The sequence below is a fragment of the Puma concolor genome, chromosome D4 (genome assembly GCF_028749965.1).
Source record: "Puma concolor isolate L17-30 chromosome D4, mPumCon1.1.hap2, whole genome shotgun sequence".
Taxonomy (NCBI): domain Eukaryota; kingdom Metazoa; phylum Chordata; class Mammalia; order Carnivora; family Felidae; genus Puma; species Puma concolor.
In genome coordinates, this window is record NC_141679.1 from 24,353,522 (window position 1) to 24,380,406 (window position 26,885).

Here is a 26,885-nt window from a genome sequence, read left to right on the forward strand (position 1 = left end):
AAGAGGGTTAGTGTCAGATTCAACTGTTTTCTTCACAACGATTTCAGTAAATGCTTATTAAAATAACTGAAATCAATAAAATGTAAGTATGACATAAGGCTAATGAATACATACTTTAGTTCTGCTTTCTGGCTGACTTATTAGTATATGAATATATACACAAACTACATGAATACATACACAAGCTTTGCTTTCTTATTGACTTGTTAGTATTACCAGACTAAACTGGCTCGGGAGCATCTCTAACATGGACAACAAAAAATATCTTCCCTACAAACAGCTTACTTACCCGGAACCTTAGGGATTTGTGGGTTTCCATTAATTGAATAGTTAGGTACTGAGCAAAAGGAATGCTGTATTTCATCAAGTCTAAGTCAAAGGCTAAGTAATCTGATGCTGGACTTTCTTCATCTTGCCAGACATCATCAACTAAAGATTTTCACACAACTATGCCGTGACTGCCACATGGCAGACCATACGACTGTAACTAAGAAGAGCTCTTGATTTTATAAGAGGGATGTCAACTTCAGAGAAGAAAAACTGTGTGTGTGTGTGGCGGGGGGGGGGGGGGGGGTAGGATCTAGCTCCTCAGCATCAATGGCATAAGGTAATGGCAACTGTAACCAATTTGTGAACGTTTCCATAGTTCTTTAAATCCTTTAATGTTCTTACCCTATGACCCAGCAATGACACTACTAGGTATTTATCCAAGGGATATAGGAGTGCTGTTTTGAAGGGACACATGCACCCCAATGTTTATAGCAGCACCATCGACAACAAAGTATGGAAAGAGCCCAAATGTCCATCAACAGATGAATGGATAAAGAAGACATGGTATGTATCTGTATGTATGTGTGTGTGTACGTACACACACACACACACACACACACACACACACACACACACAATGGAGTATTACTCGGCAATCAAAAAGAATGAAATCTTGCCATTGCAACTACGTGGATGGAACTAGAGGGTATTATGCTACGTGAAATTAGCCAATCAGAGAAAAACAAATATCATACGACTTCACTCATAGGAGAAATTTAAGATACAAAACAGATGAACATAAGGGAAGGGAAGCAAAAATAATATAAGCGAGGAGGGGGACAAAACATAAGACACTCTTAAATATAGAGAACAAACTGAGGGTTGTTGGAGGGGTTGTGGATGGGGGGATGGGCTAAATGGGCAAGGGGCATTAGGAAAACACTTGGGATGAGCACTGGGTTCATATGTAGGGGATGAATCACTGAAATCTACTCCTGAAATCATCATAGCACTATATGCTTAGATGTAAATTAGAAAATAAAAAAAATAAAAATAAAAATAAATAAATCCTTTAATGTTCCCTCACATAAATCATTGCTTGCTCTCTTGCAGAACAACCCTCAAGCAGGCAAGAAGTCTGGTGTGAGAAAGCACAAACTGTGTACCAAGACCACTCCCTTGCTTATTGGCTCTGTGACTCTGGACAAGTTACTTCACTTCACAAGGAACTCAGCGTCCTTACCTGTGAAAGTGGGAGATTTACCTATCCTCAGAGAAAGTTTGAGAATTAGATTTAAAAATTATGAAAAGGAGCTTAGTAAATCATGAAGTCAAAAAAGTATTGGTTATTACGGTTAAGCAAGACGGCCAATGATTAACCCCATATTACGGATGAGAAACTAAAGATAAGATAAAGAAGCCAATTGTCCCAGGTGTTACAGGCAGAAAGTGGCATAGTCTCGATAAGAACTCAGGTCCCAGGCTTCTGACTCATGCTCTTCGCTGACTATTTGGTCCTCATCATATGCCTTATCATGGTAAGAAATTTTGTGTCTTTCTTGTGTAACTTTCTCTTAGCCTAAAGATTTGGAAAGGCATGAGGATAACTGAGGACAGGGACTAGGAGAATCTGTGATTCTGGCATAAACAAAGAATTGGTCCATTCAAATTCTGTAATGCAAGCATTATGTATGGTCTAACGACCTTTGGAAATCAGAGAAAAAGGCTGACATCAATAATAATTTCCCAAGAAGGCTATTGGGGAAAATTTTTAATAATTCCAGAGGTTTGAACTGCAATAGCCCACAAAATACAGTTAACTGTCCCTTAATCTCATGAATATAAACATTGGAAAGAGCTTGAAAGCTTATCATATCAACAACCAGAGAAGCAAAGTGATGTGCCAGAATCCATGATGCTACTTTCAGGGATGATTATTTTTTAAGTAGCCATTTGCCTTTTAGCAAAGATATTTCCACTAGTTATGGAGACAATCCACATGCAAGAAGCGGATCCCGTACCGTGCTGCAGACAATCCGTACCCGCAGGTGAGAGCCTGTTTTAAGCATCTCTTGCAAACTCTGCACTTAGTGATTTGAAACTATTAATGGTGGGAGTATTCACAGCATAGAAACTGGCAAATTTGCAGACTCCTCCCTTTCCCCCTTCTGCCTCCAGAACCAGTTGTTAAGTATCTACCAGCACACCACTCGGTGACACGTAACCTACTCATTAGAAACCAAACACAGCAAAGGCCAAAACCAATCACACCTTTTCTCACATTTCAACAAATTATCTCCCAACTCCTACTGATCTGGAACTTTCTACGTAGAAGAAAGTATTTACTTCATTTAATGTTCACTGAATACTGACTGTGTACCTTGAAGTAAGCTGGGGATAGGGATACAGGAATACGTGACGAGTAAAGACAGTACCCCTCCTGTCATGAGCAGAGTCCACTGAACGTGTGGGAATTGAGGGCACCTGAGGAAGGAAAACTGGGGCTTGATGGACAACTGTTCAAGGGATCAGAAATATTTATTAGATCTGTATGCAGAAGATAGGTTCCCCTTGGAAACAGAAAAGGAAATCAGGGATCTTCAAAAAAAACATCTTTCCAGAGAGTGCAGTTTGACTCTGAAATCTGATTCCAACTGCTGCTTTAATATGATTCCAAATGTTTTTAGTTGCCAATAATTAAACACACCGATATACTGAGACTATTCCTAGAAGCCTCACTGCCACAAACCTACCTTTCTGAGTTTCTTTATTGTCACCTGTAGATCCCCTACTTCTGTTTCATACTGACGTCTGAGGTCACTGAGGGCTTCCTCAGCTTTACGTTTTTCCTAAAAAAAAAAAAAAATTATTGATTAAAAAACTTTTTTTAACATTTATTCATTTTTGAGAGACAGAGACAAAGCGTGAGTGGGTGAAGAGCAGACAGAGAGGGAGACACAGAATCCGAAGCAGGCTCCAGGCTCTGAGCTGACAGCACAGAGCCCAACGCGGGGCTCAAACTCATGAACCACGAGATTACAACCTGAGTGAAGTCAGATGCTTAACTGACTGAGCCATCCAGGTGCCCAAAAATTATTGATTTAAATAGGTTCTTCAACACCTCATAAAGCAGGAAATGTTTTGTGTCAAACTAAGGCTGACCCCAAGTCTCCCACACAGGGAGTGTGAGAAGGGATGGAAGAAATAAATCAAATGACTCTTCTGGAACTAGAACCTGCAGGAGTGAAAGAAGAGTGGAACACTAGAGCCTACGTGCACACATCAGCTGAAGAGACACCTCTATGACTATTACCCACATTGTGATGGAAGGCCATAGCACATCAATTAACTAGCTAAATTAATTGTTGTTGTTATTAATTAAAAGATATGGCAACAGCCAAGGGTCCAAGTGCTTGCCTGAACCCTAGCATGTCATCAGTGCCTAGGAAGGTTTGGTGGGTTTGTCCTTTTTCCAAGAGCTCACACATTACCGGAATTCAAATCACATCACCTACACATTGCTATGCTAAGTGCTTCCACATGGGCTCATACTTCCCAAATGTGTCCTATCTGCGTCAGAGAGTGGCAAGGGGCACTCCAGGAGGTCAGCTCCTCCCAAGAGCCCAGGTATCTTCAGATTTCCTTTTTCTCTTAACAAAGTATGTAACTTTATATCCTATGTTTAGTATTCAAATCAAGTTTTATGTTAATAACCAGTGAAATTGAGTGTACAAATATCCACTGATAGCCAACTATATACCAACAGTCCTGGGCACAGAGGAACAAAGCAGGAGCAATGCAGACAAACATGCATCCTGGTGGGGGAAGCCAGGAAACAAAGATGACCTCCGGAAGTACTACTAAGGAGAAGCTAATGATGAGATGTGACAGGAAGTGAGTTAGATGGGGGTAAGGTAGGGCGCTCTCTGCACAGGAGACCTGACCCCATGTCTAAACACCCGCCTGAGATCCAGGGTCTTGCTGCCCACTTACTGGCTGTTTAGCTGGGACAACTTACTTGGTGCCTCCACTTCCTTACTGGATTAAAGGGAGGACTGTGTTAAATTATCCAAGTAAATTAAATAACCCATATAAATTAAATAACCCACATAAATTAAATATTCAATGCTTAGGAGAAAATATATAGGAGAAGAGCAACATTTGCACTCATCATAACCTTTGCCTGAGTAAGCCTCCCGACTTTATCCAGCTTTACGGGTGAGGCAGCCAGTGTCGCCACTTCATGGGTGGGATGAAGATGTGCAGACTTCCAGTGAGGCGCCACCTTGGACAGCCTTCCTGCCATCAAAATGGACCCAGATGTCACTAGGCAAGTCTCCTCACTAAATCCAGGGCCACGACCCCAAACAGGAAATACAGGAAATTATACAGGAAATAATACAGGAAATTATCACTGTGTAGCTCTCTCCATTCCCAACCCGTCACAGGTAGATGTCAAGAGATCAGATAGGAGGTCATCGCAGCAACCTACGTGAGACGTGGTGGTGGTTTGGACCAACTCATCACAAACTTCCAGGAAACTGAAGGGAAGGAAAGCCTTCCCAACTCATTCTATGAGACCACCATTAGACACATCAAACACATCAAAAGAAACCTATAAACCAATATCTTTTATGAGCATGGATGCAAAAATTATAAACAAAATTTAGCAAAATGAATTCAACAAGATATGAAAACAAAAATACATCATAACTGAGGTTTACCCCCAGAGTGCAAGTGTGTTTTAATACTCGAAAATCAATGTGATTCACCACACTGATATTCTAAAAATGAGAAAAACCATGGTCATTTCAATAGAGACAGAAAAAGCATTTGCCGAAATCCAACCTTCCATTCCTGACTGGCACAACAACTCTTAGCCAACTAGGAACCTGCTCAATTCGGTAAAGGGCATCTATGAACAACATGGACAAGGATGGCTGTCTCACCACTTTTCTTCTTCTAACCACTGCAAGTAAGGAGAGAAAAATCAATAAACTGATTATTCACATCAGAAGTAAAGAGAAGTAAAACTGTCTTTATTCATAGATTACATAACCATCTACCTAGAAATTCTGATGTAATCTACCAAACAAGCTACTGAGTGTGAACAAGGTAAACAAAGGCTCCAGGGTACAAGATCTACATGGAAAACTCAAATGTGCTTCTGTAGATTCACAATCAGAAATGGAAATCTTCAACAACACTGTGTAGAGTAGCATTAAAATATCAAATACGTAGGAATAAATCTGAGGAAAGATTTATAAGATCTTTATACTGAATACTACAAAACATTGCTGAGAGAAATTAAAGAAGACCTAAGTAAATAGAAAACGCATCAGGCTTATGGACCAAATTATTCATTATTGTTTAGATGCCATTTCTCTCCAAATTGATCTATGGATGCAATGAAGTCCAACCAAACCCCCAGCAGGTTTTTGTTTTGTTTTTTAGAAATTGACAATCTGATTCTATGGAAATTAAAGGATCTAAAATAGCCAAGACAAGACAACTTTGAAAAACTAACATTACCTGACTTTGAGACTTATTATAAAGCAATAATGTAATACTGGCCTAAAGCAATCAATGGGGAAAATCAGCAGGCCCGGAAATAAACCCACACAAATACAGTAAACCGATTTTGGACAAAGTGCAAAGGCAATTCAGTGGAAAACAATCTTTTCAACAAATGATACAGGAACAACTGGATATCTACCTGCAAAAAAAACCACGAACTTTGATCCACACCTTGCAAAATGGATCCTAAATGTAGAACATAAAACATAAAAAAAAAAAGTACAAAAGAAAACATAGCAGAAAATCTTTGTGACCTTGGGGTAGGCGAAGATTTCTTAGATGCTGAAAGCATGATCCATTAAAGAGAAACTGACAAATTGGACTTCATCAAAATGAAAATTTTCGACTCTTCAAAATACACTGTTAGGAGAGTGAAAAGACAAGTCCCAGTGTGGGAGAGAATGTTAAAATCAGAATATATAAGAACTCTCAAAGCTTCATAACAAGAAAACAACCTAATTTTAAAAGTGAGAAAAAGACTTTAACAGCTATTTCACCAAAGAAGATACACAGCAGTGGCCTGGCAAGGAGGGCAGAGGAGGGAGGAAGGGGCGTGAGGAAACCCACAAGATGGACGGATACACCCCATTATCTTGACTGCGGTGATGGTTTCAGAGTATACAGATATACCCACTATTGTATTCTATGCTTTAAATACGTGCAGCTTCTTGTATATCAATTATACTGCAAGAAAGCCATTACACTAAAAAAATTTAACTGAAGCAATGAATAACACTATACATACAACAGGAGCTATGGTCAGGAAGAGTGGAATACAGGCCAGAGGACTGGGAGAGAGCATCAAGGAGAAGAGGAGACTTTCCCTGAACTTTGCCAAGTTCAGGAAAAGGGAAAGGAGTGGGGCAATGGTTACCCAGGCAAAGAAAAGAGCTGGAGCAAAGCCGGACCAGAGCTGTGTGGTAAAGAATCACAGGGAGCTGAGCTGAGCCAGATGTTATAATTAACCAAACCTGATGCTATAAGGGGTGGGGGCCATGGTAAGGTCTCCAATACTAACAACAAATATGTCTGTTCTGTACTTAGCTGGAAGAAGCAGGGAGACTGGCAGCAGAATAGCATATGTGCTCAATAAGTGTGCGATGCAGGAGTGAGCACACAGATTAATGGACGGAGGGAAAAAAGGAAAAGAATTTACGATTTTTCTGTTTCTAGACTACAACAAAGAAGTGCTAACAGAAGAATGGGATCCCCACTGCACTGAAGCTGGGCCTGTGGATTCTGAGCCATTCACTCAGTTGACTATGACTTCCCAGTAGTTATTAAATATGTCATTAAAGGGGCGCCTGGGTGGCGCAGTCGGTTAAGCGTCCGACTTCAGCCAGGTCACGATCTCGCGGTCCGTGAGTTCGAGCCCCGCGTCAGGCTCTGGGCTGATGGCTCAGAGCCTGGAGCCTGTTTCCGATTCTGTGTCTCCCTCTCTCTCTGCCCCTCCCCCGTTCATGCTCTGTCTCTCTCTGTCCCAAAAATAAATAAACGTTTAAAAAAAAAAAAATATGTCATTAAGAAATAAGACAACAGGGGCGCCTGGGTGGCGCAGTCGGTTAAGCGTCCGACTTCAGCCAGGTCACGATCTCGCGGTCCAGGAGTTCGAGCCCCGCGTCAGGCTCTGGGTTGATGGCTCAGAGCCTGGAGCCTGTTTCCGATTCTGTGTCTCCCTCTCTCTCTGCCCCTCCCCCATTCATGCTCTGTCTCTCTCTGTCCCAAAAATAAAAATAAAAACGTTGGAAAAAACAATTTAAAAAAAAAAAAAGAAATAAGACAACAAAGAGACCTGAAGTCATGCATGTGAGAGAGCAGTTTTAGGCAAAGAATGTGAAAAAAGGCAAAGTACGCAAAGCAACAGGAAAGAGCGGGTAGGCCCCAGGTGCGATGTGCCCACCATACCTCAGGCACGGTGCTAGGCACATAGCCAGATCATCAGGCTTAACCTCCACAAAGCAGGTAGGTGATATTACCCCATTCTAAGATGGAACCACAACCGTCAGAGGGCAGGTTATTTTCCCCGGGCTACCTACCCCAGGCAGGAAGCACACTAAGGCCTGTCAGATGCCAATGCTCGGGCCTTCTTACTCCCCCCTGCTGCCTCTCAGTGGTAACAGAGCAAATGAGTGGAAAAGAAAATAGAATGTTCAACTGAACGATAGCCTCAAAGATATATCATATCTATTTTCTGTTTTCAGTAAACATTAATCACCTAACCATATTACATAAGGAAAAAAAAAAACAATTATTGTGTCTCCGGGAATCACTGAAGGTGTAGCAACTTTCAACCACAAGAGTGCCTATGATGAATAAAAAGTACATCCCATTAGGGGTGGCCTGGGTGGCTCAGTCAGTTGAATGTCCGACTCTTGATTTCAGCTCAGGTTATGATCCCAGGGTTGTGGGATCGAGCCCCATGCCGGGCTCCACACTGAGCATGGAGCCTGCTTAAGATTCTCCCTCTTTCCCTCTGCCCCCTCCCCTGCTCACACACTCTCTCGCTCTCTAAGAAAATAAATAAATAATAAATAAATAAAATTTTTAAAAAAGTATATTCCATTATAAAACATTGAAGTTTGCAGAGAGAATTTTAATTTCCCCACAACCTAGATTTAAAGTTGGCAGTGGACATGGTCAGTGACAAAGGTATAAAAGCTGAGCCACCTTCCTCTACCAAAGAGGGTTCTGCCTTCGTCCTCAGGCCTCAGCTCTCACATCGCCTCTACAAAGAGGCTGCTGGCCTCCCTGCCTCCTTTTCCCATTGCGGTCTACCACACTTGCTTTTCACTGCACTTGTTGTGCTTGAAATTATCTGCCTTATTTGATTACTTATTATCTCTCTCTCTCTCCTTACTCTCCCCACAAAGCCACCACCACCAAAAATTGCCCTCACTGAGAGCCCCCCGGAGCCTGGACTTGCTGCACCACCTTGCCTGGTGCCCGGTCTACAAAAGGTGCTCCCTCAAGATTCGTGGAAAGAAGGGGCCGATCCCACACACTCACGTCTTTCCGCGTCTTGTGCTCTGCCGCCTGAATCCTCTGGTCCATTTCCTCCTCCAGCTCACTCAACTGCATGGCTGCCTTGTCCTGGGCTCTGAAATTCAAGAGGATGCACGCCTTGTCACCGCAACATGCAGAGAAAACTTCAACCTCCGCTATTCCAACCCCTATTTTTACAGATGAGGAGAAACCCGCTGTTTAAAGTAATATTCCCTGTTCCTTCCACGTAATAAAACGAGATTGGCAATTTGACCATTTGGGTGTAAAATGACATTAAAACTAGACATTAAATGGTATAAATTAGATAGAACAGTATTAAACTACATTGTGGCAAAGTACAGATAAAGATACCAAATCACTGGGAAGCTGTCAATAAATTCTGAAAATCCTTTTTACTGCCATGACTGAGTGACAACTCTGGACAAAAAAAGAACCCCATGGCAAACAGATGGTTAGATATAATTTTGAAATTTTATTCTATGAAACACACAGTACTACAGTTAGAAGGGGAAAAAAAAAGGAATCTCAACAACTATTTCTAATCAGTTCCCAAAGTTCTAGAATACAGATATATGGTCTTTACATTGTAGAAAAATTCTGCTTCTTTTATTAATGTCATCACTAAATCACCTCTCTCTAGAGGCAGAGCACACGGATTTGCCAAAAAGTCAGAAATGGGAACATTTCACTGGAAAGAGTTCTGGGATAGTTTTCTTGAGCAACTGTCTAGTATGGAGACATCTGCCACTTTACAATGGTTGAGGCTTCAGATTAAACCCTAGAAAAAGTATCATTTGTTCTCTCTCTGCTGCAGGTCTGATTATCTAAATTTTATCCTGCATGAGCCTTGCCTACTCAACTAGATTACGAGAGACTTGAAAGCAGCCACGTGAGATTTAGACGATCAATGACATGCTGTTAATAAAAAGTAGAGACCAGGACCTAAATATAAGACCTCCCATCTTCCAGTTCGAAGGCTTCTGCCATACCATCCTACCCGCTTTCCACTTACTTACTCCTTGTTAACAGTCTGTTCATGCTATAATTTCTGTATCAAGTTCCAAATGAACACTGAGGGGTTGGGAGAAGGGCCCAGAATAAAATTTTTCATGATTTCCTACTATTTCCTGCTTGTGTTTTCTTCATCCTTACCTTACAGCTTGTCCAAAGGTATGTTAACCTGGTTTAGAAAGTCAGCTATTTCTGGTTCGTTTATAAATACATATCTGAAATCTAGGAATTACATATCTCCAGAGCAACTTTGGTTTGATTTGGTCAACTCTGGGAATGTAAACAGCCAAGCCACATATCCCTTCTCCCTCTATGACCATTTTTCCAACTGCCCCTTCTAGATATGCAGATGCTCCTTCTAAACATCTGGGCATCTGAGACTGCTCCTGAATGTGTTCTTTCTGCCTCCTCATTTCTGAGCAACTTTTTTTTTTGGTAAATTGGGGTACTCTATAATGACACAGTGTTTGCCTCCAGCAATTCCTAACTCCTAGTGAAATGTCTAATGAGATGAAGACTGTCCACTCTAACCTAGTCCAGGGCTCCCATCTAGACACTAGGACCATTCTTCAGGTCCAAGTGCAGGGCGAAAAGATGGAGACCCTCCCCCAACCAAAAGCCCAGGTGAGGACGAATGGCCCTCAGGTAAGAACTGTAAGAACAGTTGTCATGTAAGTCCTTCAGCGAGGTCTCAGACAGCTAGGGCAGAGCCTGACTGTGGATTCCACCCAGACAACACAGAAGCAGGAAGGAGAGAAGCACTAACACAGCTCAACACACATGACACACTCACTCCACAGGAGCAGAGCAGCCTGGCTGCTGATGAGAACATTAAGAATCCCATTCTTTTTTCCCCGATGGGTTTACATGGTAACATCCTTAAAGGTCACATGTAAATGTGTATGTGTGTGTGTTCCACATGGTTTTGTGTGAGTCTGTGTGTGTATATATGTGTGTGTGTGTACAGGGAAGTTAGTCTGTTTTAAGACGTATTCACTGGATACTCTAAAATCTCAACACGTGTGTCTGTGAATCACCCCCAGCTCCATAATGCTCTACAGAATTTGGAATGCAGAGGACCACCCTCCTATCCTACTGAAAGCCCCTAGCAGGCAAACTTGAGGGAGAAGTTCAGGGTCAGGAACTGAAAATTTTCTAAGAAATCCCCTGTGAATGGTACAACTCTTGCGTGACCTCAGCACTGTACAAAGTCCTACTTAGCATCAATGTTTTAAAACATTACTCTTCTATATGTTAATTCCCTTCACTTACTGCAGAGAGTCAATTAGATAGTTTGATCATCATTTTGAAGGAAAGAATAAAGAGACAGAGGAACAGCCCTCTCTTGTCCCCATGCACATGGGGCACATCCTATCAAAGAGGCTATCACAAGTTCTGGCAGAGACCAGCAGGACGTGCTGCACGCTCGGAGATGTTGGTAAAACAGATGGCAGCAACGAGCATCTGTGGGGCAGAACACCCAGGAATTGGGGCAAACAACATGCCCTCTTTCCCACTACTGCCAAAGGACTGTGGTCCTTCCGGGGGGCAAAAAGGCTGATGTTTGGATTGTAACATATCTAAGCTCTTTCTCTGCACTGGGCTGCTGGTAAAACCAATAAGATGAATGGCTTACACAAACTGTCTGCATGACAGTACGCGATTAAAGCTTTTTGGCTTTCAGTTCAGGCTGGGTGGGGAGGGCCGGAGAGAGGAAGAGTCCCACCACTAAGCCCGCGCCAGGGGCTCCAGCCATGACATCATCGATTGCATCTCAACACCCTGAGAATGTGAATATTTATCGTTTCATTCTGCAGATGCAGAAACCTGCCCAAAGTCACACACCTGTCAGTGATGAGGCCAGGCTTCAAATGGGAGTCCTGTCTGCCTCTCTGGATGAAAAGTTTCCCATACGTTTCAAGTGGCTGGATAGAAGATAACAAATCTCTCTGAACTGGTCTGTATGGAATCATTGGCCTTGAAAAGTTTATATGACAGGGTCACAGCGACCTACTGATGGGCTGCTGGCCGCCCCTACAAAGTACTGCCCGACACAGCTGCCCTCATAGCTGGCTGAGTTTAGGCAGCTCCAGATTCCTGAGGCTCAGGAAGTCCACCCACAACATGATGCGACAGTGCAGTTCAGTCCACGTGCCACCTGGTCAGAGAGCCAGTTAAAGGACCCCCGCGTGCCACAGAGAAAGGAAAGGTTCTAATACCTCTTCACTGCAATGGCCAGGCTTTCCATTTCTGTGCTTTGCAGTTTGATCTCGCGGATGAAGTTTCTTATAACATGTTCGTATGGCTGAATTAGTCTTGGCTCCACAAGGTTGATGTTTAGATACAAGGTACTGACTTGCTCTTTTCTGCCAAAAAAAAAAAAAAAAAATTTTTTTTTTAATTAAAATTAAAAACTAAATTAAACCAAGTAAAAAATAAAAGGCAAATTTTCACAATACTTTGAGGAATAAGATACATAAGAACCAAGGAAGAAAAAAGCAACAATAGAAGGACCGGAAGAGAGGGAAGAGATGCCGTTGCGTTATTCTCTGTATTATTTTTTAAATGGAACAGCAAGCTCATTTTTTCCTGGATTTATTGAGGGATGACTGGATAAATAAAAACGGTATATATTTAGTTTTATAAGGTCATGGTTTAGTGTTAGAAGATGTAGACCAGTGCATAGGGAGGGAATGATAGGGAGTTACTGCTGTTTTTCTTTTTTTTTTCCTTTAACAGAAAGGTAAAAAATAGATGTACAGAAAAAAAGTGAGGTAACCATTAAACCGATTAATAACGTGTTCCACCAATCTCTAATAAGACATATTTCAGCATTTATGATCAGAAGAGTGAGTATACCTGTTATTTGATAATCCATTAAAAATTACTTCATATAAATTCATATATATTTATATGTGACAATTCTATTTGTCATTAACTTTTATTAAAAGACAAATACTCCAGAGTCATTTCAAAAGAAAAACTGATGCGCCTTGGCAGCCTGCCTGCCGGAGGATAAAGGAGTGAGTCAGGGGGGCTCGCGGTGCCCCTGACTCAAGTTCAGGACCTGGTGCACGAAGGAAGGAAGGAAGACCCTGTGAAGACACAGAAAGGTGACCATCTAAAAGCCCAGGAGACAGGCCTCAGAAAGAACTAACCCCGCTAACGCCGTGATCTGGGACTTTTAGCCTCCAAAAATGTGAGAAATCTTGGTTGTTGAAGCCACCCAGTCTGGTATTTGTTACTAGAGATACCTAGGCAACCAGAGCCAATGATAAAAAGTCCCTGAGTGACTGAGTGACAGAGCTGGGATTCCACCCCAGTCTGAGGCTGAAGACCACATGATCCACCATAACACTATTTTGCTTCCCAATTGTGTTAGACATCTGAACCTTGCAGAAGAAACGGGATTCAAAATTAATCCACTGAACTATGAAACAGTGAAAACTCTGAGGTATATATTAACCTAGAAGCTTAGTTAAGCATGGCCTCCAGGGGTGCCCATGTGGCTATAAAATCCCCTAGGTCTTAAATAAACTGTTCAATCTGTGTAGATGCCAATTATGATTCAAAAGAACTGCTCAAGTGAAATGTTATTAATAAACCTGCAGGATTAAGTCACTTTATTTGATATAAGACAGAAAGCAGTCATCACCGTTCCCATCAGAATGGAGTACAAATGCTAGTTGCAATAGTGAGCTGTACTTACTAGAGAAGGAAACAAAACAAAAAATACTCTTACCTCAGTGCATAACTGGATCATTAACTTCTTTGCCTTGTGTCATTTACGGATCACCAGCAGAATACAAAACATAAAAACTTTCTCCTTAATAGGGACCTGCCTGTCAGAGATGGCCATTAAGATACTGTCACCTAGAGTCCTTGTTTAGTGGCTAACAGCACAATAAAATGTTCAGAAGCAGAGATCAGATTTCCTGACTTTCTGCAAATTTCAAAAATAAGAAAGACACATAAAGATTTCTAAATCTTCTCAAGTCTTTTGCTGGTCTTGACATTATAAAGAATTTTGGATGGTTTACAGTGAAGTATACAAACAGATCAATTCTAGAAAATATCTGCCATCATCAGAAGATTGGTTCTATAGTTAACCATCATGCTACAGACTACTGGAATGCTCATCTGTCCTGCTTCTTCTTACTGGGCACACAGGGAGAAGTCACTTCCCAGAACCACAGGCAAGTACACCGGAGCCATGTGACTAGTTCTGATCAATGGAGTGGGAAGAGAAATGGTGTGTTTGCCACTTCATGGCTTATTCCCTAAAATCCTTCATAAAATCCTCAGCTTATACTCATTTTTGTCTGTCTCTCTCTCTCTGTGTCTCTCCTTCCACCCCCTTTCCCTCTCCCTCTCTTCCCACTCCTCTACCTATTTCCATCTCTCTTCCTCATCCTCATAGTTTAAGTGGAGAACTCTATTATGGCAAAGACACAGGATAGAGTGCGCTGGGATTCTGGAGTCCCCACACTGAGGTCACCTGCCCTGCAGGGCTGCCTGACCACTTTAATCTGAATGACACGTGAGAAAGAAATAAGTTTGTATTTTGCAAGTTTGTTCCAAGCCACTATGACTTGGAACTTGTTACAGTCAGTTTGAACTTAAAAAGCTGGCATTATAGTTTCCTATGTTGTTTTTTTAATCATCCTCTTCCAGATTAAATTACTTCCTCATTCTCTTCCGTGCTAGCTTTATATTTACTATGTAAAAGCCTCTATGACCAGGGTTAAGTCTTTACCACCACCACCCACTCTCTTTCAAGGAAACAAAAGACTCTTCTGAAGCATTCATATACTGAAGCAGATACTTACTAAGCACCTTCCATATGTAGTCCAGGCAGTGATTTAGCATTTATTATGTACTAGTCACTCAACCCTCCTGGCAACCCTATAAGGAAGTTACCACTAGTATCCTGTTTACCGAAGAGGAAACTGAGGCAGAGACAGGTAAGCATTGTCCTGATAGCAAAGCCAGGATTCCATCTCAGCCCATCTGGCTCGAGTCCAGCTCCCCATGGAGAAACTAGCTCTTCGTGCCAAGAGTAGATGTTGAGCTGGTCTTCAGGGGTCCCAAGGGCATGAAGAAGATTTAACATACCAAGATTTTTAAAAACCTACTTTGCAGGAGGATGTATATTATCGCTGCAGGGATTGTCCACATCACAAAGAGACTCCTTTAAAGAAGGAAGGCATGACTAAGATTAAAATGAGATAATCTCATAAAATTTGGTTTGCCTAAAGCTATTTGGGGAAAGCACGTTAGGAGACGATAAGGCATATTCCGACCTTCCCCCGCCCCCCATATTCCTGTGTGCTTCATTTGGTCTCTATCTGTGAAACCAGAGAACCACCTGGATTATGCTGAGACAGCCACCAGAAAGTACCTGGCAATTCTGACACCTCATGGAAAAAAACAAAGACAAAAAATGTCTTATTGTAACAAGAGATGATACCTGGTCCCTCTATGCAAGCTTTCAATGCTGTGCCCTGTGCACAGGCAGCTAAACACATGTGGGTTCTTCAGCTCAGCAGACCTGGTGCCACTATTTGGTGCCAAGACGATCTTTATTCTGCTAAGAGTGCCGCAGTCACCGGCCTCCCCAGTGTCCTTGCTCCTGCCATCAAAGGTTAAACAAGCAGAGGATGCACAATGCCACACACACAGATCTGTTTTTTTCTGGCCCAACCCAGGGTGGCACAGGTGGGTGCTGAGTGTGGTGCCCGGTGGTGACAAGCCTGAAGCTCTTTTAATTCGTTAAGTCCAGGGACTCATCTCAGGCAATTACGTTTGGATTCACAAGTACCACGTACACCTGTTTATAGGTGTGCTTGACAAATACTGGGTAAAAACAGAGGGTCGAATCATATGCTTTAGTCAGCCAAGACAAAACATGCTCTCTGCACTTTAGTGCTGGGAGAGCCCCTAACACTAAAAGTAATCTAATTTATGTCTGAAGGAAAGAGATCAAATGAAAGGCTGAGAAAGACATCAGATCAGAGAAAAACACACGCTGAATTGTCAACCAGCTTTAGATGTTTAAAACTTGAGCCTACTCATCTTCTTGTCTGATAAACTACAAGATCATTTGTTTAAAAAAAAAAAAAAGACAGCAGTGATGACTGACTACTGATGAAAAATTCACAACTTAGAATTTTAAAATTGTCCCTGGGAAAATAAAAAATAAAAACCAAAATAAAATTATCTTGGGAAATATGCATTTTAAATCACAAATATTCCCACTGAAGCTGAAAGGGCTATTACATGAACTTGGAAGAAAAACAGGTATGCTTAAGATGTGCAAAAATTTTTAAAGGGTCACATATTTTCACGGGATTAACACTTTACTTAGAAGAGCACGTCTATATCTACCTTTATGTGTATGTAATGTAGTAGAGCTGGGATTTAGAATGCCTGCACACTTCTGGTCTAAGGACACCTCTGGGGGGCACCTGGGCGGCTCAGGTGGTTGCCGGCTCAGGTCACAGTCTGTTTGTGAGTTCAAGCCACTTGTGGGGCTCTGTGCTGACAGCTTAGAGCCTGAAGCCTGCTTCAGATTCTGTTTCCCTCTCCCAATCTCTCTCTCTCTCTCCCCCTCCCCTGCTTGTGTGCTCACTCACTCTCTCTCTAAAATAAATAAACATTAAAAAAATAATAATAAGGGCACCTCTGGGAACAGCCAAGCACAGACAACACCACTCCGCACGAAGGAACACAGTGATCCAATAAGGTTGTTAGGAAAAGACTCCATTAGATTCCAAGTCTTGCTCCCTTAAGCATTAAAATAGGGAGCTAACCTATTCATTCAAACTATAAGTTAAACAGATCTAAAGCCCAAACAGTTTGCTGTTGCCAGAAGCTAACAGCATTAAGTACCAATGTCTACATCATTGTACACTAGCGACTGCCATAAGAAAACTGACATTATGACACTAATATATGAGCGTGGGAAATTAAAACATCCATGCCATGCAAGGGGCACCATGCTACATCCTAAAAGTAAAATGCTAAAAAACAGACTGAGTTCCTTCCCTCATTTGAAGGTTAAGTACAAGATGCTCTGGCAGCATAGACAGGTGAACATGACCAGCTTTTAGGGGATTACTTGAGGGAAGAGTAGATCTCAATTAGGCAGAAAGTAGGAAAGAAGTGAGGGAATGGTGGCCTGTCCCAGGCACCTGTAACCATAAGCTGAAGAGGTGGGGGCAGGGAGCAGGTAACTGGAAGAAGCTGGTGGGACTGGACAGCTCAGAGTGGGGGAGGGACAGCAGCAGCAGCAGATGTGGATGTGGCCTGAGAAGTTAGCAGGAGCCAGAGGACCTCACAGGGCCTGAAAGCACAGCAGAGACACGGTGGGGGTGCAGGGCAGTTACTGAGAGAGTAGGAATCCAGTGGAAGTGTTAAAATGAAGTGATAACTTAATCAAGCATGCATCGTTACTATTCCCATCTTCACAACGTTTTGGCTGAAGCAGGTAATTAAGCAAAGGACTTTGAAACAAGTTTGTAGAGATAAAGGTAAATCTAAGTCCATTGTCATTGAATCCAGAAATGTACAACTTCAGAAGTTTTCATGAACTTCTACTTTCCTTTGCCATAGAATGTGTAAAATTATAGACAAGTAAAATCTGATCAGATAGACCAACAGATCACGAGAACTGAACAGAGAGCTCATAAAGAGACTCAGATGAATATAGTCAATGGATATTTGACAAAAGAGCAAAGGTAATATACAATGGAGCGAAGACAGTCTTTGCAACAAACGGTGCTAGAACTGGGCTTCCTCTTACAAAAGAACCAACAGAGACACAGAATTTATACCCTTTGCCAAAATGAAGTCAAAATGGATCACAGACCTAAATGTAAAATGCCAAACTACAAAGCTTCTAGAAGATAAGAAAGGAGAAAACCTAGATGACCATGGGTATGGCAACAAAGTTTTAGATACAACACCAAAGGCATAATCCATTAAAGAAAAAACTGAGAAGCTGGACTCCACTAAAATTAAAAACTGCTTTGTGAAAGTGCCAAGAAAATGAGAAGATAAGCCACAGACTGGAGAAAATATCTGCAAAAGGTACATCTGATAATGTAGTGTCATCCAAAATATACCCCTCAAAAACCCTTAAAACTCAGTAAGAAAACAAACAACCTGACGTAAAAACTGCGTCAAAGACCTTAACAGATACCTCACCAAGGAAGATATACAGATGATAAATAAACATATGAAGAACTGCTCCACATCATTTGGCATCAGGGAAATGCAAATGAAAACAAAAGATACCACGACAACACCTATTAGAATGGCCAAAATCCAGAACACTGACAACATCAAATCCTGGTGAGGATGTGGATCAACAGGAACTCTCATTCATTGCTGGCAGGAATGTAAAATGGTATTCACTTGGGAAGACAGTTTGACAGTTACTTAGAAAACTAAATGTACTCTTAACCATACAATCTAGCAATTTACCTAAAGGAGTTGAAAACTTATGTCCACACAAAACCCTGCATATGAATCCGTATAGCCACTTCAGTCATAATTACCAAAACTGGGAAGCAACCCAGATAGATGTTCTTGGGTAGGTGAGTGGATAAACTCGGGTGCATCCAGACAACAAAATAGTGCCCAACACTAAAAAACTGACCTGTGAAGCCATGAGAAGAATTGAGGAACTTTAGATGCATATTACTACATGAAACAAACCAATCTGAAGAGATTACATATTAATTCCAATTCTATGACATTCTGGAAAAGGTAAAACCTGGAGACAGTATTTCATTAGGGCAATGAAAATACTCTGTACCATAATAATGGGTATATGTCACAGTACCTTTGCCCACATAATGTACACAAGTGAACCCTAATGTAAAATAAGGAATCTGGGTGACTATGATGTATAAATGTAGGTTCATCAATTGTAACAAATGTATCATTCTGATGGGAGTTCTGGAAAATGGAGGAAGTTGGCAAGTGTGTGGCCAGGGGGTATATGGAAGATCTCTGCACATTCCTCTTAATTTTTCCATGGACCTAAAATCGCTCTAAAAACTAAATCTTTTTTAAAAAAATCTGATAGTTTCAGGGTGCCTGTGTGGCTCAGTCAGTTGAGCATCTGACTCTTGATTTTGGATCAGGTCATGATCCCAGGGTCATGGGATCGAGCCCCATGTCAGGCTCCACACTGGGCATGGTGCCTGCTTGAGATTCTCTGCCTCTGCCCCTCTATCCCACTTGCTCTCTCTCTTTCTCTCTCTAAAATAAAAAATAAATAAAAAATAATTTAAAAATCAGATAGCTTTATTTCTCTTTGGGGGTAATAAAAATGGGTATATTCCTATTCAGGTGACACCAGCTGATCTCTCTGGATGCCCTGAACCACCCATACTGTCATTTGGTCAGTAAGTGGAAAGACTTACCCCCACACAAGTTAGGTAAAAGGTACTGACTGACTTCAAAACGTACTCTTATTACATAGTACATCATATTTCAGAATAAACCCCAAATGACTAGAAAATAAATTCCAACAGCCAAATCCAGCTCTGGCCCTAAGGCAGCATTAGCTCTCTCTGTGAAGTTCGTGTCTCTCTCTCCAGACAAGGGTGTGCCTCTCGGCCCACTAACCGCCTGAAGCCGGCCGCCTCTGACTGGAAGTGATTCCCGCTGGTGTTCTCACAAAAGGTGAGAACATTAACTCAGTTACAAAATTATTTCCGGCTCTCCCTTCCAGAGGGAAAAAAAAAATAATGATCTCTTCAACTCGGTCCCACAGACAGAAAGACAAGCCAGTCCACTGGCCTGGCCTTTCCTTGGCTCTGCTTTGCTACTGCTCAGGCAGAGGATGATCTAGTCTGGGTGTTCAACCACCAGTGCCTCATCCAGGCCCCCTCCCAAATACATCTCCCACGGATAAAATTCCTTCAGGATTCCCATCACCCTGACGAGTATTTTACTTCCCTAAGCACTTATATGGGTAACATTCCAGCAAAGATTTTAAAATGGAAACTCCCTGGGAGATGATTCAAAGTCTAGAAACATTTCAAATTGTAAATTGCTTCCTATTTGAAATCACTGACATTTAGTTACTGGGAGTTTACCAATGGAGGGAGGAAGACAGAAACAGCAAGAGGCACTGTGCTAAAGGTTTAGGGAGGGCACGCTCCCAACAGCTGAGGCCTGCCTCAGTCATGAATGAATAGTGCATGGGGGAAGTGTAATGGCCTGGCTAAATCAAATGCTTCCTCACCACATCTGGCTTCGTGACCCAGGGCAAAACGCTTAACCTCCTGAGCTTCAGTTTCCTCAGACATAAAGCGAGGACAGTAATGGAACCTACCACATAATGCGACCATTAACTCCTATTGAAGCACACACAACTGTACCAGGCACACTGCAAGGAATCCATAAATGTTGGCCATTATTATGGTCTGTTATTGCTCTTGACTCCTCTACCCCAATGCATTAAAAAGAACTAGGGGTTATCTCCTGTGTGCTTCTGGGTTGTGTTTTGGGAAGGGGCCAAAAGGGAAAAAGTGATGTGATGTGGAAATCTCACAGACAGAACTGCCGTCTTATGGGTGCCAGTGCCGAAGAAACTAAAAAATGAGAACTGGGTCATGCCCGAGATCAGTCTGCAAAGCTTATGGTCTAGGCATGTGATATAATGATTCATAAGAAATATATATTTGGTCACTCAGGTGACCAAAATACATTTCTCAGATAGATTTGGTATTCATCCACAGTTCCTGAAAAGCTCCAGAGCCATAAAGGTGAAATGGGAGTCTTTTTATTAACGAAGGTGACTTTTGGATCCCATCCTAGGGCAGTGATTGGTTGCCAGGAAGACCAACCATAGGATGAAAGAGTTGAAACTTTCAGCCCCACCCACCCCACACCATGACCTCCAGGGAGAGGAGACGTGCCAATGGCCAACAATTTAGCCAATCATGACTGTGTAATGAACCCTCCATAAAAACCCAAGAGAACATCTTTTTGCTCCTTTTCAGAGAGTTTCCATGTTTGGGGAAAGTCAGAACACTTCCATGTGCCACCGAGGTGGGCCCCAAGCTCCATGAAGACAGAATCTCCTTTGGTTAGGACCTCATCCTAGGTATCTCTTCATGTGGCTGATACATATTATGTCATACCCTTTAATAAACTGATAAATGTTAAGTAGGTGTCTCCCCGAGTTCTGTGAGCCTCTCTAGTGAATTAATTGAAACCCAATCAGTCAGAAGCACAGGTAACAGCCTGGGGCTGTGACTGGCATCTGCAGTGGGGATGGGGGATGAACCCTTAACCTATGGCATCTGATGTTATCTCCAACTGTCAGAATTGAGTTGAATTCTTGAACACCCTGCTGGTGTTCAAGGATTGCTTGGTTTTGGTGGGGGAGGGGGTGCAGAGGTCAGCCAACCACCCATGCTGGAATTGGGTCCAAGTGCTCCAAAAGAAAGAGTCAGTAAAAGTCTTCCATAAAGCACCAGTCAGAAAGCATTTACGATTTCTGTTGCAAATACTCAACCTTGCCATTGTAGCATGAAAACAGGCATAGACAAACCATAAATGAATGAGCTTGGCTATGCTCCAATAAAACCTTATTTACACAAACAGGCCGAGGGCCAATGGACCTTCCTTTGATCCCTGTTATAAGTCTATTAACAGAAGGCCCTGAGCACAGTAATGAGCATGGGGCAATGTAGGCCTAGCTTTCTATACACAAGGGAACGGGCGGGCCTTCGTTCACATCTTGCCCCTAGGTGCAGAACAGTTTTTTTTTATATACGGATATCACATCGTCAGCGTGCTCTATATGTGTGCAGGTGTATGTGAGAATACATACCTCTTTACTTAAGAGTACTGACCTTGCCCCCAGTATTTCTCTTCTATCAATTTACCTGGCATCAAGTTAAATGTAGGCATAATCCAGTAATGTTAGTGCAAGCTGGTGTATTTTCACTGAAAATCTCTTTGTTTTGGTAAGAAAGATGGGAGTTAGGGAGAAAATAAAAGAGTGCCACATCAGTTCCTATTCAAAATTTTCCTTTAGAAGACATCTGTCACCTTCCCAGGTTTGCCTGGGACAATCTCAGTTTATCCTGTTGTCCTGTATTCTGTCTTGACTTAAAAAAAAGGAAAATTCTGGATAAATGCTAATCAAAAAGCTACATTAACAGTAGGTAACTATTACTAAACTATGTACTAACTATGCACCGAAGTTATTAACAGCTGCATTACAATAAGCCAGGGTGAGCTGTGGATCTGTACCCTTTTACCTCTTGCTGTCACCTAGTGGTGTGTGACATACCCCACCCGTGCAGTGGAGAAACTTCTCACCAACAGGTGGCTAAATCAGAAGACAATCAGTGATAAGCCCATCTCTCCTTTCCTGATCCTTTTCAGACACAGTGTAACTAAGCCTTTCCTTTCAGGACTAAGGAACAGAATGCTCGCTGATAAGACACATTAGGCTCAGACAAGAGAAGCTGTAGACAGGTAACTCTTGTGGATCTCAGATGGTGGTGGAGAAAGGCTGGGGACGGCTGCCCTGCTGGCCATCCGGGCAACCAGCCTATTGTGCCACTACCTGCAAGATGCACAGGGCAGCCAGGTGGCTGTGTGGCCAAATCAATGGGAAATTAGGAAATTAAAGGCACAGTGTACATGAAATTGGTACAGAAAACAGAAGTCGGACCACCCTGCCCCACAGCAACAGAAAGTAACTAGAATGCTCTTGCTATTGTAACTGAACCATTTTAGTAAAACTTACACGTATAACTACTTATTTTATTGAATAGTAATGCCTTTACATTTTGCAATAAACCCTTCTAGCAGCAATGACTTCAAAGAACAAAGGTTCATGCTTTAAAAAGGTAAGTACCAAATCTCCTTTCTACAAAAATGATGGTGATAAATGTGTAACTTGATCATCATGTTCGCCACCTGTCACAGCCAAGAGGAACTGATGCAGATATAACAACTAAACAGAATGTGGTGTCCTGGATGGGATGCTGGAACACAAAAGTCCACTGGGGAGAAACTGAGGAAATATTAATAAAGTACGGACTTAAGTTAATAAGGATGTACCAGGATCAGCTCACTAATTGTTAACAAGTGTACTATACCAACACAAGATGTTAATCCTGGGGGAAAGTGGGTACAAGTTATAGGGAAACTCTGTACTATCTTCACAACTTTTCCGTAAATCTAAAAACATTCTAAACAAAAGAAGTTTTTGTAAAAAAAAAAAAAAAAAAAAAAGTTTGTCAACATTTAGCCTCCACCATGGTGGACCAGACTGATACCATTAACCGCAAGAAATCCAGAAGATAATAAATAACAAATCTCCTAAAAGCATCTACGTCTTTTTTTACAAATTTTTTTAATGTTTATTTGTTTTTGAGAAAGACAGAGAGACAGAGCATGAGTAGGGGGAGGGGCAGAGAGAGAGGGAGACACAGAATTTGAAACAGACTCCAGGCTCTGAGCTGTCAGCATAGAGCCAGATGCGGAGCTCAAACTCACAAACCGTGAGATATGACCTGAGCCGAAGTCTGACGCTTAACCGACTGAGCCACCCAGGGGCCCCGCATCTACATCTTTTAAGAAAACTGTTCAGGGTCTACAATTCATTCATGCAGCTGCAGAATGAAAGCATGCAAAGCATGACCCTTCTCTTAGATCAAAAGACTATCTTTCTAAATTGATTCTGTGTATTTTCACTTCCAAGTTTTCTTGTACAAATGCACATGGTGACACAACAAGTGTTTATGTGTCTCTGGTTAGCAGAAAAGGAACTCTGCAGAGATAAATGAGGCCAGTTTTATATCAGTGTCATCAATGCTTCTAAAAGAAAATCAGTGGAGTTAATTCCAATAATGGTTTGATTTTGTTTTTTTTCCATCCACTTCATGCAGAGTAAAGCTTTTGGAAGTTCGTTTTGTTGAAGGTAAAACATCCAAACTCATTACAAATGTGACTATAAATTCAGTGCAATATAAAACAAAAGCACTTTTAGTAAAAATCTTTTAGTTAAAAATTAAATTTTTACTAAGTTAAGAAATGTATGGAGTAGAAATACATGTGGAACTGTCAGTGGTGCATATGACTGCACCCAAACAGGCTTTGATATTCTTACCAACTAAAAGAGAAGCTGTAGCTATCAGAATTTCAAATATATTCACACATATCATTACAGCATCTAAAAATTTTTGTGGAGATTACTTTTTTTCGTGGCTTATCATCATTCAAGTTTTGGAAGCATTTGAACCTTTCGAGAACTACTTAACAAATCATCCTATGGTTTTTTTGTAAACCTGTCCCCTAAGTTGGCATTACATTTTGTTCAAAAGCTGCTGGAAAACTTTTATCAAATTAGTCAACAATGGGAGCTACAAAAACTACCTTCAGCTTCTGTAGCTGTTAGAGGTTGGAATTCACTGAAAAATAAGCCTGAAAACAGGAAGGCACTGATGAACTAAACAGATTAAGAGCTCAAATGTTGCACAAATTAAATTCTAAAATTCCGTAATTATGATTAGGAATATCTCCACCTCCTATTTTTACTTGATTAAATTTATACTCTGTACCAAAATAAAATGAAATTGAAAAGGCCTACAATTCTGGAGCATCTCAGTACTGAAAAACATTCCTAAGAATCATAATAGGAGACAACTCATCTGATAAGTCTTATCTTGTAAAACTTAAGAAATCTGTCAAAGTATTTGTCAAAGAAAGTACTTTGAAAGTACTTTGAAGACAGAAAGCATAGAACTTGTGACCATCAAGGGTGGAAATGTTTACGTATGTCAATATTTACACTTCTCCATACTAAAACTAAATACAATTGAGAATATCTGCCATTTATCAGAATTTGCTCTAAGCTTATGGCAGAATTTTCTCTATGACTGTACCTCAGCGCTTAGACAGAGAATGTTTTCTCAGTTAAAAACATGATGACCTTCAAAGAAGCCTCAATGCTGATGTCAATAATTTCAAATTTAATAATCATAAAATGGAACTCTAAAGAAGATCACAAACAATTTTATGGCGCAGAAAAAGCATAAAAGACCACAGTGAAGAAAGATATATTCTTCGTGGAAGTACTAGAAGTAGTAGTATGAATAAGATAAGTAACTGATTAAAGTGCTGAAGTATTTTCCAAAACTAACTATTCCACTTACACAATTTTTTTAACAGTCACAAGATTGATCAAAAGATTTTCTTTGCCTTAATGTATATATAATGTGTGTATGTTTTAGAAATAACCTTATTTTTAAAACTTTTTGAGTAGAACTATTTCAAGGACCACATATATAATAAAAGCAATTTGTCAGACAATAAAATACAATTCCAAGAAAGTTAGATAATCTCAAGCATATTAGTTTCTCTCATTTTATTCACAGGAAAATTCTGGGTTTGAGGATCAATTCTATGACCACTCTACTTCCTACTTCATTTCCTTCAACCTGCTCATATTCTAAGCACTCTTAGGTGCTCACTGTCCTCAAATATTTTCGACAGTGCTCAACATGTAATACATAAATTTTCAACAAAGGAGACAATGTTCAGATCAAATACGTCACTTTGGTTGATTTCACATCATCCCATTCCTTAACCATTTTTTTCAAATTTTAAGACTGAAAATGGGTTTGGAAACACATGCATCCCTTCCTGGTCAAAGTGTACTTTGATATTGCTCTCTGATCAAATCAAAACCCTTTGTATTTCCTATCTAGAAAGTAAACCCTGGGGCACCTGGGTAGCTCAGCTGGTTGAATGTCCAACTCTTGGTTTTGGCTCAGGTCATGATCTCACAGTTCATGGGAATGAGCCCCACACTGGGCTCTGCTGATGGCATGAAGCCTGCTTGGGATTCCTCTCTCTCCCTCTCTCTCTCTGCTGCTCCTCTGCTTGCGTGCTCTCTCTCTCTCTCAAAAAAATAAATTTCAAAACAAACAAATAAATAAAAAGCTCTTTCAGAAAGTGAACCCTGCATATCAGTCAAGGCTCTCCCAAAAGTTGCCTCCTCCATGAAGCCTGCCCTGTTTCAACCACAAGAAATCTTCCCCTTCAGATCCCCTGCCACACTTCATCTGAAGCTCTGTGGACTGTTTTCTGTGAATGTTTACCTTCCCTGTTACCCTATCAGCCTCCATATCCCTTGCAGCACCAGAGAGCTGACCTGACACAGATCTTGCATCAATGAATAAAGGAGGCCAGAGCCTAGAGAAGGAGGACTCAGTGGGAGCTGAAGAGGAGAAGAGAATATGGACTTCTGTGCTGGATCTGAGGTTGGCTGAGGAAGTCCATGCTGAGGAGGGAGCAGATGAACCTTGCTGGTCACAGAGTCAGAGATGAGACTAACTAAGGGAAATCGAACTGCCAAGGAAGAAGGGCCAATCCCCTCCTGAACGCTGTGAGAAAGCAGGGCTTTCCAGAAAGCACATCTCAACCCTACAGGCAAGAGCGTACACTGTTACTCTAAACACACTGCTGCCCTTCATTTATTTTTCCCTTTTCTCATTTCGCATTGTTTCTAACAGGGGACGTGCCCAATATTTACCATATAATACTAGGAAAGAGTCCAAAATTGTCTACTCCAGAAACTGTCTGTCCTGTAGAGGTTTTTCACTAATATCTCTAATAGGCACAGGTGCCTTCGTTGTCCATCCACCTCAGATCTGCCTTTCTGAGTTCTGAGGTTGCTGAAATCAGAACTCCAGCTGAATGGCTGAACTAATGTTGTGAATCCTGACTATATTTTCTCATTAATAAACAAGGATGCATTTGTAACAAACGAACATGTACATTTTAGTTTCAGAATCATGAGTACCACTAAAGAGCACATTTTTTTTCTCCTAAGATTAGCATATTCTGGAATATAAGTGCATCCTACCTGTTCACTCAGCAGCAAACATATTTCTTGAATTTGTATTTAGTATATGTTAAAAACCTACTACTGATTATTCATATAATGCTAAATTATTATTGACATCATGGAAAGATAA

The 26,885-nt window shown here is 41.3% G+C and overlaps 1 protein-coding gene across 2 annotated transcripts in view; it reads right to left on the minus strand.

The window, feature by feature from the left end:
* Positions 1 to 26,885, minus strand: part of RASEF (RAS and EF-hand domain containing) — an 80,505-nt gene that overhangs the window by 35,090 nt on the left and 18,530 nt on the right. For both annotated transcript variants that reach the window (XM_025931663.2, XM_086685076.1), the window contains exons 2-4: positions 12,081 to 12,227; positions 8,854 to 8,944; positions 3,024 to 3,119 (exon numbers count right to left, since the gene is read on the minus strand). In XM_025931663.2, coding sequence (XP_025787448.2) covers positions 3,024 to 3,119; positions 8,854 to 8,944; positions 12,081 to 12,227 — 334 coding nt within the window. The remainder of the gene's footprint in view (positions 1 to 3,023; positions 3,120 to 8,853; positions 8,945 to 12,080; positions 12,228 to 26,885) is intronic.